Genomic DNA, 13,846 nt, shown 5'->3' on the forward strand with positions numbered 1-13,846 from the left:
TGAAGAGTACTTCAAATTCTAATCTTTAGGACTGTTTGAGTAACTGGATAAAGTTTTCTTATGTGGAAGGTGGAGTTTATCATCAAGAACACATTTGAAAGATTGTGAGGAATGGCATACAGTTGGAAGAATGGGAGCAGGACAGTTGCTGATACAGATCTATAATGACCTAAAAGTAGGTAAACGCATTTTGTCAGGGATCTGAAAATGGTTAAAGACACTAATAGTGTAAGTAGATAGCCATGTCAAAATTGAAAACATACAAGAGTTTCAGTACTGTTGTTTAGTAACAATTGCTAAAAGAAAAAGACATCTGACTTTTTCGCAGAGGATATTGCAGTGGAGTTGACTGCAGCTGTAGGAACTTGACTATTATTCTGAATGGCTGCACTGACCTTTACATTTTAGGCAGTGCAAGTATGAATGCTGAAATATACAGAGATTAAGTTTTTTACCCTTATGTCAAGTTGTTTTGTTGTGCAATTGGTAGTAACTTCCTTCTAATGCATAATACTTCTTGTCCTCATAACATTGCACTGGTGATTGATTATCATGAGGATAAGAGAATATGGCAGATGAAGTTGCCCATGCATTCTCAGTATTTAAATTTGTGGAACATGTGTGGAATGCACTAGAATGCTGACTTGCATCACTGGAAGCCAACCTAGCACCCTCTAGATATAAATTCTAACTAGTGGAAAAATTGCTGCCCATTTACTTGTCTATTAATGTTTTTCCTTGAGGTAGACTATGTAAACAGCAATGTAAAAATTATTTTTTAAAACTCTATTATTATACTGAACGTTTTCTTTTTTAATGAAACAGTTTCTATTGATGAAATGAAAGTTAAAATTAGGCATTAAATCAACTTAAACATGGTGTTAACTTAAGTGATAATAAAATTCAGTCTTTCAGACACAGGCTCCTCAACTTCAGGAGGAAAAAGAATTTTTGCAAAATGGAGGAAGCGACAACCATATTTATACCAAATGTAATGGACTGAGCAAAGCAACCACAAATGCAGTGCTATCTATCAAGGAAGTGTACGGAAGGAAGAAATAATAATAATAATAAAAAAAACTTTGATAGCTAATCATAGCTGGACATTTCATCACAATTTTGACTTTAGTTCTTCAAAAAATGATTCACAAAGCTTCTTTAGTCAGTGAATTTCATTTCCTTGAAGCTTTGCATGTGTATAAAAATTTCTCGTGTTCGATTAATGATATTAAGTCCACTCCAATTCTTCCTAACACTTTCAGAATTCTAATATCAGAGTTTTCACGTTTCATTACTGTTTTTCTCAATAAATGGTGCTACATTTGTGTTGGCCTTGCTCTGCCCATTGCTTTTGGTATAAAAATGATTGTTGCTTCTCCCATTTGCGAAGATATTTTTGCTCCTGAAGGTGAGGGACTCATGTCTGGTCCACCACAAATTGATACTTTTATTCAAAATCTATAGCAAAGTTTTTTTTTTTGCCTAATTTTAACTGTTTCTCTTGCCTTTTAAATTTGTAACACTTTTGAGATTCAGTAAACTATACAGAATACTTGTTAATGCTGTTGGCACTTTAATATTTATGGACTGAAATTAATAGATTCAGTTACATTAAATGAAATTATCATGTATTTTTATATTACCAAATATACCTTTTAATGTATTACTTAATTAAATTTATTAACAATGTAGCTTGCATTTAGCATATATTGCATTTCTCTTATCCTTTTAATATCTATTTGTTTTAAAACTTTTTTTTTAAACATAGTATATGACAAGAAAATCAGCTTTAATTATCACTATTACAGTACAAAGTCCATAATCCGGACTCGTTGGGACTTCGGTGATTCCGGATTAAGGGTTTTCCGGATTATAGATCATCAATTTAAATCTGGTAAGATGGCATGCAGAAATTATACATTTAAAAATATGAAACCTTAATTTATGAAATAAAGAGCAATTATGATCTAAAGGGTATCAAAATTTACACACACACACACACACACACACACACACACACACACACACAAAAAAAAAAAAAAAAAAAGGCTTAATATTTATTTGTTTACTTTATTTAAACATTTCTTTCAATGTAAGTTGTTTAAGTTGCTTCGTTTTATGTGCTAATACTTTCTCTTTGATTCTATAATCAGACATAATTTTTTGTTCAATTACAGAGTTTCACTGTTCAAGTCCTGTAATTGCTGTGTCAAGAATACTGACTAACTTGTCAATCGAAATTTTATCGTTTTCAATAACCTCTCTGTCACTTTCTTCACTATCGCTTAATTTTTATAAGTTTAAGCTTAATTTTTAGAAAATTGCTCTTTTAGTCTGCAAAAAATAATAAGTTGGATCCAATCAGCAGATTAAGAAACAGCGCAATCTGCAACAGTAACTGAAATGCCTTAGAATCAGTAAAGATAATTTTAGCCCAGCTTATACTGTCCGTTATACATTAAATGCGTATGCGTAAATGCTTTACGCACACAAAAGTTTGTGGCTTTGAGGTCTGGATTATACATCATTCCGGATAATGGACGTCCGGATTACGGACTTTGTACTGTAGTATGTAGTTTTTTCTACTGCATGGCTTAGGTGTGCATGCTGCATCCTTACTTTATATTAATTTGAAGTGTTTGGATTAATAATTTTATTTTTTTAATCAATTCAAATTTGTAAGTGCAAAATGAAAATAATAATTTTTAGGAATTAAAATGTTGTTTTAAGTTAAAAGATGCTTTGTTTTAGGGTTGCAGGAGCGTATGAGAATCTTGATGGTGGTAATCTGTGTGATGCTCTTATTGATTTTACTGGTGGAATAGCAGAAACTTTTGAGCTTCAGGAAGAGAAATACTATGAAAATGATGAAAAAAAGATTAGTCTGTTCCGAATGATGCGCTCAGAAAGTGAAAACCATTCCTTACTGAGTTGTGCTATTTCTGCAAGTATCTTATTTTTTATTTTTTTCTCTATTGAATTAATTAATAAATAATTTTTGAATTTGTAATCTGAATTAAATAATGAGGACTGTAATTAAATTTATTAATATTTTAAAACATGCTTTGGAGGCAATCTGAGAGGCTGCTGTCCTTTTACTGTTTTCTCTTTTTGATATTGTTTCTTATTTGAAATATTTGTTGAATGCTGATTTTCTGTGGGTGATTAACTTATCTAGTGCTATTTTATTTGAGATGAGACCAGAAATGTATGTGTAAGGATTATAGTAGAAAGTTGTCTCATGTGCAGTTTAAGCCTGATAGCATTGTATCTATTGGTTAGGCACTTCTGTTAATTGAGCTTTCAAATCAATGAATATTCCAGGCTAAGATGGCACTACTATTATTTTATTTGGTAATGTTTGGAAAGATGTTGCTCTTGAAAGGCTCACAATAAAAGAGACAGGGTTATTCTTCTTATGTCCATTCATTGACTGCAGAATAGAAAGACGATTATATATGTTCTGATTTGATTGAAATGGCAGACATAAGTTCTGACTTTTCAAACAAGTTGTAACTGAAGATAAAATATGGCACTTTTTGCTTTTGGTCCTGAGACAAAATGGCAATTGTTTGCTTAGGTTGAAGAAGCTGCACTATGAGCACAGAAACTTTAGTCTCAGAAATCCTGAGCAAAGGCTTGTTGGTAACTTTTTCAATTAGAAAGAAAGAATTTAAGCCTGAGACAGGGTTCATATGGTCCTTAAGAGTCCTTAGTTTTTTTTGGAATCGATTTTTGGTCCTTAAAAGTCCTTAATTTTGGCCAAAATTGGCTGAAGGTCCTTAATTTTAATCATGTGAAATTTCTGTCTGTTTTTACGACTGCCATTTTGAGTGTGAATTAGCATTTTGGAGGAATATTTTTGGCAATTCACTAACATATATGGATCTTTTGAATGGGTTATAATTTGTTCCTATTACTAATGCAAATGGTAGGATGCTGGAGTTTGTACGAAGTGAATCTTGAGCATTTTGAAATTCATTTTTTCTAATGAAGAGCTCTTAAACGACTTTTCGCTTTTGGCGATGTGAATTCTTTTATTTAATGGTTCTAAATTTGGCGACTTATCAAGATTTTGGCAATTTTAAAATAAGTTTTTGTAGAACACTTTTAATCTTGAGGTCTGGAAATTTTTTGACGATTTTTTAAAACATCGTAACATTGATAAATTTCATTAAAATAATGGTAATATATTGAAATTATATTTGAAAAATAACATTAAAATAAAACACTTTAATTTTTGATGTCATATTATAAAGTTCCATTCTGCCAACTAATTACAGTACAAAGTCCGTAATCCGGACTTGTCGGGACTTCGGTGATTCCAGATTAGGGTTTTTTCCGGATTATAAATCATGAATTTAAATCTGGTAAGATGGCATGCAGAAATTATACAATTAAAAATATGAAACCGTAATTTATGAAATAGAGCAATTATGATCTAAAGGGTATCATATTTACCAAAAAAAAAAAAAAAAAAAAAAAAAAAAAAAAAAAAAAAAAAAAAGCTTAATATTTAGATTAGAAGAGAAACACGCTAATGTGACAATCAAAATCGTAAAAAACAACCTTATATTTAGCGTAGGTATAATGAAACACTCAATCGATTTCAAGGGCAGCTAAAGGTCCCTCCTCATCAGGAGAAAGAAATACATAGAAAGAAGAAAATAGGAATCACAGAAACACGTGGTGCTTATCAGCACTGCACGTGGTTATAACTAGATTTTTAATCAGAGTTGCACTGGCCGCCTACTTTTACTGAGCCAGGCTGTCTGATCAAGCATAAAGAAATATTAGCGGAGTTAAAATAGGGAGCGAGGAGCAAATGCACATTATGCTCAAAATCTGAACTTCAAATAATGGAAAGCAACCACTGAACAGATTTTTATACCCTCTGGTAGTACCAAGTGCGAGGAGGTAACGCCATCTATCGGCAAAAATAATTGAATTAAGACAGTAGAATTTTAAAGGCATTAGGAAGGACTGGATTGGACTTCAAATCATTAACTAAACTTTCTAAATCTTTGTGAATGTGAAAAGCCTCAAGAAAATCCAATTCGCCTATGGAAGAAGCCTTTTGGATGATTTTTGCAGACCCAAAATCAAAATTATGGTTAAAAGTCCAGCTATGATACGCTATTGAAGACTTGTTAATTTCCCCTTTTCTGACATAAGATTCATGTTCCTTGATACGAAACTTCAATGCTCTTTTTGTTTGGCCAATATATCTTAAACGACATGATGTAAAAATTCATTTATATTTCTGTTAGCTATATATAGTTTCCATGTTTATTGATCAGTTTTGCTTTAGTTTTGGTAAAAATTACTTTTAAATCATGATCTACAATTTTTGATACTGACAGTAGATTTTCACTTAAATTCGGTACTCGCAGAACATTTTCTACTCTCAAGATGTTCTTATTTCTATCAGTTTGCATTTTAATGTTAGCAATACCATTTGATTTCATCATGGCGCCTTTTCAGCTGTCATTATTTGTCATTCTTCATCTTTAAAATAAGTAAATATTTCTTTACTAGTTGCCATGTGAGATGTGTCTCCTGAATCAATAATCCATTTAATTTTTTTATTCTCTTGTTCATCTATTTCATTCTTTCCATCATTTCTGTCTTGAATAAGACATGAGCTTTTGATTTTCTTACATACTTCAGATAAGCATGTTGCTGATTCATATTCTCTTTCCTTGCTTGGCATTTATAAGTTTTATTTGTTAAATTTCTCTGCTTTCGATGTTCTTGTTTGGTTTTCATTTTACATTCAGTTGATTTGTGGCTGAATTTTTCACAGCTAAAGCATTTTATGTTATTATTATTCCAACATCTTTTATTAAATATCTTAATTTTCCACAATTAAAGCATCGTCTTTCATATTTCGAATTTATCAGGTTTTCTTTTGCTTTAGAACATACTTCTATTTCTTTTCCTCTTTGTTTATTTTTTCTTCTGTTTCTTTTAAAGCTTGTCTAATTAAAGCTATATATTTCTCTTTATTGCTTTTAATGATTTTAACATCAAATTCTTTTCTAAGTCCTTCTAGTATGAAGTAAATTAATTCTTTATCTCTTATTTCATCCCCAACGTGAGTAGTTTTACTTTTCAGAATTAGCGCTCTATTCATATAATCATCTACCGATTCATTTTGATTAATTTTCAGTTAATTCTTACTTTTGATTTGAATATCTTCTATACTTGCCACCATTTTATTTTTTATTTTCTCTGATAACTTCTTTGCATTCTTTTCATTTGCATTTTGAATGCTTGTGGAGCTGTTATAGTTTGAATCATTACATTTCGTGCTATCGCATTACGATCATCCCATATTTCCCTAGTTTTTATTTCACTTTTGAAATTAACATCATCCCTTTTATATGGTTGTTTTATTTCATTAGCTTCTATCACACTTCTCCAATTTTTGAAACTTCTTAATTTACTTTTGATTCTATTTGCCTATATAAGGTAATTATCATCAGTTAATTTTTCTATGTGAGTAAAATTTATCATAGTATATGCCATATTTGCTAATTTATATTTACTAATTATAAGTCAAATTTATCTCGGAGAAATTAGCGATGTTGTTAAGCCTAAACAACATCAATGTTCCATATGAAAGTTCATTAGCAGAGGGGACAACCACACTCTCTGCTACCAAATGTTGGTTTGAAGTAGGCATATAAATTATATTCTCTAGGAATTATCTACTTCTAATATAAAACACATTATTGTAACATATAAAAAGAAAACTTTATTAAATAGGATTAATCATAACAAGCCTTACCATATTCCACAAAACCATAATCATCTCTTTAGATGCCAGATACATTTTTAACTCAATTCTTTTACAATTTAAGAAAATATCAATGTTGCCAAAATATTAAAACTTAAAATTATATTTTATAAACCAGTACTATCAACATGTAATTGATGTATTTTGCAGAAAGTTTGCAAAGAATTTCTTACATTTTGGAGAAGGTCTGGAAGAACAATGAAAACATAATATTTGAATGTTTTACTTCTGATACTAGAATCTTTTTCTTAACATGTTTATCTTCCCTTTATTTTCTCTATATTTCTCTAGACACAAGCATGGAAAATATCAAATGCTTCTAATCTTATCACATGGACAGGCGTTATAGAAATGAATTTTTATTAATAAAGGAATTGAAAGCTGACAATTTAAAAGATTCATCTAAGCCTTAATGCATTCATACACAGAGCTGGCGCTGGGCATTTTCTCACTTGATGCAATATCTCTGTGGATTCTAAATTCTGCTGCCTAAAGCCTTCCTAAAATGTGCTTCCAGTGCCTGCTCTAAATTCTAAAATTTATGACATTTCAAATTTTGTTGCTCGGTATGTTACTAAATTCTAAAAATTCTGCTACACCAGCTTTATAACCAGCCCTTACCATATATATTTCATAATTCTTCTGAATGTTCATATTGCTAAAGAAATAATATTAGCAGCTTTTCTATATGTTCTATGTGAATTTTCAAATAACAGAAATCCTTAATTAAAACCAAAAATTCTAAAATGAAAAGGCAGTGTGTTGAAGAAAGAAACTGAATACGCAAACAAAATTATTCTTCAAAGATATGTACAGTTATTATTATGTAAATTACCCAGTTGTTTATGATTTCACCCTTTTCTATAATTTCCCATTTGTGTTTCTTCATATGATAGAGTTACTGAGCCAGCATAAATTAAAATTGAATTGTATACTCTTTGACTACTAGTCCACATTTTTAGTTTGATTTTGAATGTTCTTGTTTAATTACATCACCACGAGCTGTAATTGATTTTGTTAGCATCAGAACATGCCTTTATGTTTTAAGTTCTTTTTAAATAAGAGCCTTATTTAAAACTTTGACATTGTAGTTACTTTCAGACATAGCGATAATTTGCTTCATGGCTATTATCATCTATGTTATTGTTAAAAAAGATGCTTAAAGAGAAGGAAATCGATATAAATTAGCCAAAATGTCTGGGAAGGTTTCAAATTAAAAAGGCACGTAAATATTTTGTTGAGTGTTGTTGTTACAAAACATAAAAAGTTTTATAGCTTTTAATGTGTAAGTATCCTAATATAATTTAAGAACCAATGTCATAAATTACATGAATTGTAATCTAATAAAATTTTTAACAAATATTATTAAAAAATAAAATTTAACAGTAACTATGTAAGTCCACAATGACTAAGGTTATTTAGCTACCTAATTTAATTATTTATAACTAACTTCTTACCCTTAAAAATTATCTTTGCATATTAAATCGAGTTATTGCCTTTCATTAATCCTTACCAAGGTTACAGTATAAAACACAAAAATTAAAAAATTTATGGAAAATTTATTCTTTACATCAAGTGAGACTTAAAATAATACAAAATAACTTATCACCTGTGGTGCTTTAGTGGTTTTATTGGAACTTTAAAGTATATTAACTGGTTACAATCCCTGGAATTCTACACGAAGCTGTGACACTAACTGTGACAGACAGCCCAGCTAACTTTCAAAACTTGCCAAACATGCCTACTTCAGTCCTTTCAGATTTGTTTTAATCAGCAGATCTCTCTCTAGGCAACATTAATCATAACAAGCCTTACCGTGGTGATAACATCGTCTTTAGTTATGAATCATGCTGATTATGATCTTACTTCTCATTTTACATCTCTAGACTGAACAAGTATGTGATAAAATGAAACATTTAAAAAAAAAAAAATCAGCATAAACCTAACTGTTAGTAAAACATAAATAAAATGTCACTTAATCTTCTTTCAAATATATCCAACTATTATAAGTGTAAAATATTTAACGCTACTTGATATATTTTATTAAGTTGATTTTATTCTCAAACTTATTAATAATTTTGTTAATAATAATTCATCCTACATACAGATCTATTTTTATTTTTAGGATGGTATTACAAAAGTGAAATTCAGGCATGGATAATATCTTCAATTGAATTTATTCAGTTCCCATTTTCTCATAGGTCCTTAATTTTTTCATTTATGGTCCTTAAAAGTCCTTAATTTCTGTGTGCAGAAATGTGTACAAACCCTATGAGAAACAGGCAGGAAGCTCAATGAAAACGAAAAGGTTCAATCAAGTAGCTGTTTTGTGCTAAATGACAGTTTGTTGTCACCCAATTCCATTCTTGTCAAACAGTTTTTAAGAAACTAAAATATTACACTCTCTTTTACCCCCTTTATTTACCAAATTTGCCACTTATAGGTTACTTTTTCTTTTCTAAAATGAGGTCTACCCTCAAAGGTCATTGTTTTAATTCTATTTAAGAGATTCAGGAAACCATAGTTACAGACTTAAACAATAATCCAAGGGATGAGTTCTACAAAAGAATCAGCCTGTTGTATGTATGTTCCAAGTATTGGATAGACTTGCTAGCATTGTATATTGAAAGCTTAGAAGGAAAAATGTTTTCTTTAACTTTTAATTTTAAATGAACTTCACCTTAAATTTTTATAGATGCACTGTGTAAGGAATATTCTTATTCTAGGATTTTTTAGGAACAAAGTGGAGTCTGAAGTAAATGGAAATTTGAACTTTGGAAAGACATCATGTACTGACTATGTATTTAAAAGCAGAAATTGATTAAAAATAATTAGACAGTGTAAAGATTTATTTCTCAGTGAGTTTTCATTAAATACATTTTCAAAATTTCTGTATGCTGTTCCTTCATTCTTCAATACATTCTTCACCTTTTGTTGTCACAGGAGCACATGGTGGGCATGGCCTTTTTTGTAATTCTCTCCCAGTCCACACTTTGTTTGGCAATAGTTGAGTTTTACAACTGGCAGTTTGAACAGTATTAAAGTTACTATTGATACAGAATGACCATTGAAGCTTGGACTTCCTCTGAATTTTTCCACTATTGTTTATGGCTAAAAATTTAAAAAGGAATTAATTCAGCAAATGCAAGTACCAAATATCATATGGTTAATTTTAATGCATTTGATGATGTCAGTTTGTGCGATTTATATAATTCATTCTCATAGCACTGCAGCCTCAGTGCTTGAGGCACCAATTTATTCATTAATAATAATAGTAGTAGTAGTAATAATAATAAATAATAATAACAGCAGCAGCAGCAATAATAATAATTTTTGTGGCATTAGCCCAGCAATCCAACATCACTGAAAGTCCTGAATATGCCGATTATTTGTCTTATTATACTATATTACTAATGGGTTGAAAATGGAGTATTTTCTGATATTGATTTTTCTTTAACATGCATGAATATTTAACGTATTGAATTTCAGTGTTATGAATACTTTGTGCAGATTTTTTAGCATTTTTTTAAGCAGAACTTAGTTTATAAATGAATTTTTCATGTAATGTTTTCAGTTTATAAATGTTTAAAGTTTATAAATGTTTTCAGTTTTTCAAGTTTATAAATGAATTTTTCAAGTAATGGGTATCAAATTTTAGTTTTACAGGAAGAATTTTATAAATGACAGTGAATTTAAATTTTTAAAATTAATTAATTTTTGTCAGGAATGATCCAAATATGCCACACAAAATCCTTGGATTCATTTATTATTTTTCATTGAGAACTAGCTGTACTAAATTAGCCTTGACTCAATTCACAGGATGTCCTAGAATCAAGGCATGGAAACATTTAAGGACTGTATCCTTAGTTTAGATTCTTGTATGTGGATAGCATGTTTAATGACCAGAACTCCACCATTTCTTTGTTATATGTGTGAGAATTTGAGAAGGTCTGCCTGCCTTCCATGAAGAAAAGGTGAGATTTGTCAAGGCTTTAACCCAGAGTTAAACCTCTTCACTCTCAGCATATCGTATATGGTGCACTGGACTTCCCTCCATGTGTATACTGTGATATGTGGCCAAAATATGATAAAGGTGTGAAGTGTCACAGGTGTCACTGTATCATATTTAATATTCTGAAATGGAATGTTTTAGATTTTATATTCTATGGCTATAACATTTATGTAAGTATGGCAGTTGGATATCTAATAAGAACTGATATTTAAATTTTTAAGTGTTTCTATTTCATTATTGTATGGGTATAAATTGTATTGATCTAATTTAAAGATGCAAATATATTCATTATTACTAACATTGAACTTTAATTTATTTAAAAATTTTTGTTTTGATTAGAAATATTCGGATTTTCTGTTTATACTATAAAAATGGCATTTAAATAATGCATGTAAAAATTCAGGTAGTTCATTTAAAAACCGATTTTATAAAGATTACTTTTGTTGGGTAGGGTTAATTTCAAAATGCGCTTAGTGGCATTCAGAGCTTTGAGATCATGAATACAGGGTAGGACTTCATTTTCTTGGCAACAGTAGTGAAGAGACTAATGAGACTAAAATTCTGATCAAACTGTTCCTCCTGCTTGCTACAGAGTTAAAGCAGAGGTATACATTCCATAATTGTTTTCATTAGCAGGAGTGGGAACATAGTTTATTATACCATATACTTTTGTGTGAAGCTATCCAACCCATTCTCAATCAGGCTCTTCCTTCTGCTTGCTACAGAGTTAAAATAAAGGGTATTCATTCTGTAGTTGCTTAATTTAACATGATTGGGTACATTGTTTAACTTCTTAATTTTGATATTATGTTATCCCTTCCATTGCAGTTAATTATCTGCATCCCTCTTATTTCCTAACTAGCCTCTATCTGCAAGATGTGATCTCAAATCATTTCAGAATAACTAATCTTGCTTTGGAGAAAACTGCCAGACTTTCTTATTCTTGAATTTTTGCATTGTAAAATATGTCTGCATATAAAACCTTAAGCTACAGATTAAGATTTTAATTTCAATTTATTTTTAAAACATTATGTACATGACTCAAAAAAGAAAAGTTGGAGACAATTCTATATCTTTTGTTCTGTTCAAGCAATTGATGTTCAACTTGAGTTTTTCATGTCTCGTAAGCACAGCTTAGATATTAGATTTATAGTATATAACTTTGTTCTAACATGACTATTTTGACACAAAAGGAATCCTCTGAAATGACATGCCAATTTTTTTTCTATATTTTGTTTCTATTCATCAAATTATATCAAAGTATCCAGCAGCAGTTATTTTTTTTTAAATTAGCAGTTGAAATTTGAACTCCACAATGTTAATTGAATTTTGCATATGTTTAATTATATCGACTGTTAAATTTACTTAATTTCTTCTTTCATAGTTCAAAATTTATGTTTACTCTAAGTGTGATTCATAGATTATTTCTGATGTATTTAAAAAAATTGTATTTTAAAATAATTTTTATAAACTTTTGAGAAAGGTTTTGAATTGTAGTTTAAAAAATTTTTACCATATGTAAAAATAGATGTATTTCTGGGCATACCCGCAAAAAATTAGAGTTTTTATTCGAAATTAATACACATGAATTTATATATTGGTGTGTTCTGAAATTTAGCATTTTTGTTGTAAACAATAACAGACTTGCCAACTCTCCCGATTTAGGCGGGAGACTCCCGATTTTCGACCGCTCTCCCGCAAACCCGATTTACAATATATTTCTCCTGACTTTTTCTTATTCTTAAAATTTTGTCACGATTTTTATGAAACTTGGCTTAATACTTTGTTATATGAACAAAAAAAGTGATTTTGGACGTCCGAAGCAAATGAATTTTCTCTAGATTATATCTAAAACAAAACCTTGCGAATTAGATAACTTCTGCTTTGTGAGTGAGAGCATATACATATCCAGAAACGTCCTTCTCCAGTTCCACAATGGGCATCGTGCTCAACTGCGTGTCATCTGGCATATATTAGCCAATGAGGACAAAACAAGCTGTTATTTGGATGTTCTTTAGTTATTTGGGTCATTTTGTCCCGAGTTGTGTGAGTACGCATGCTTTTGGGAAATAGTTTTAGAAATTATCATCTTTTGTTATGTCTGCGAGAAAGGTGAAATACTTGTTTACGTTTCAAAAATCGTACGCAGTTGACTTTCCTTCCATTATTTCCTCAAGGAAATGTAATAAATTTGCGATGTGTACCGCCTGTCGTTGCGATTTTTCGATTTCGCAGGGTGGAAGGGCGGATGGTCTCAAACATGTGCGTACACAAAAACACAAGGGCAACATGAGCTGTTTTGGAAAAAAAAAAAAAAAAAAAAAAAAACGAAAAATTGAATTTTTTTTCAGAAACAAAAAACCAAAAAGTTATTAATGCAGAATGTCTGTTCTCTGCCTTTTTACTGGAGCACAACCTGCCACTGAATGCATCGGATCATGCTGCAGCTTTATTTAGAAAAATGTTTCCTGATAGTGAAATCACTAAGAAATACTTAAGTGCAAGAACCAAAAGAGGTGCAATTGTTAAAGAAATGGATTTGAAAAATAAATCTTCAGTTATTGATCGCATTAAAACAGCTTCGTTCTGCCTCTCTACGGATGGAAGCAATAATACAGATTCAAAACTGTATCCAATTGTTGTTTCTTTTTTTAATCCAGAGTCTTCAGAAATTGAGTGCAGTTTACTTTCTGTCCCCATTTTGGAAGGACATTTGACAGGCTTTAATATAGCACAGCTAATTATTAAAACTTTAAAAGAAAATGCAGTCCCTCTGGATAATTGCTTAGCACTAGGTGCCGATAATGCACCGGTATTGGTAGGCTTGAAGACTGGTGTTGCAGGCATCTTCAGAAAGAAAAATTCAGATTTGCAGATTATGAGGTGCACCTGTCACCTCTTAAATTTAGCAGCTGAAAAAGGAGTAGCTTCTTTACCAATGAATGTGGATGAACACATTGTTGATATTTATTATAATCTTGAAAGGAGTTCTAAAAAGGAGGAATAATTGAAACAGGTCCAACAGCTGCATA

At 30.5% G+C, this 13,846-nt stretch overlaps 1 protein-coding gene across 2 annotated transcripts in view; it reads left to right on the forward strand.

The window, feature by feature from the left end:
- The window catches only part of LOC118201974 (calpain-5-like), a 155,829-nt gene that overhangs the window by 53,640 nt on the left and 88,343 nt on the right, over positions 1–13,846 (forward strand). For both annotated transcript variants that reach the window (XM_035374123.2, XM_085809711.1), the window contains exon 6: positions 2,752–2,944. In XM_035374123.2, coding sequence (XP_035230014.1) covers positions 2,752–2,944 — 193 coding nt within the window. The remainder of the gene's footprint in view (positions 1–2,751; positions 2,945–13,846) is intronic.

The sequence above is a fragment of the Stegodyphus dumicola genome, chromosome X2 (genome assembly GCF_044657685.1).
Source record: "Stegodyphus dumicola isolate Sdum_Otavi_A_Nest chromosome X2, ASM4465768v1".
NCBI classification, from domain to species: Eukaryota; Metazoa; Arthropoda; class Arachnida; order Araneae; family Eresidae; genus Stegodyphus; species Stegodyphus dumicola.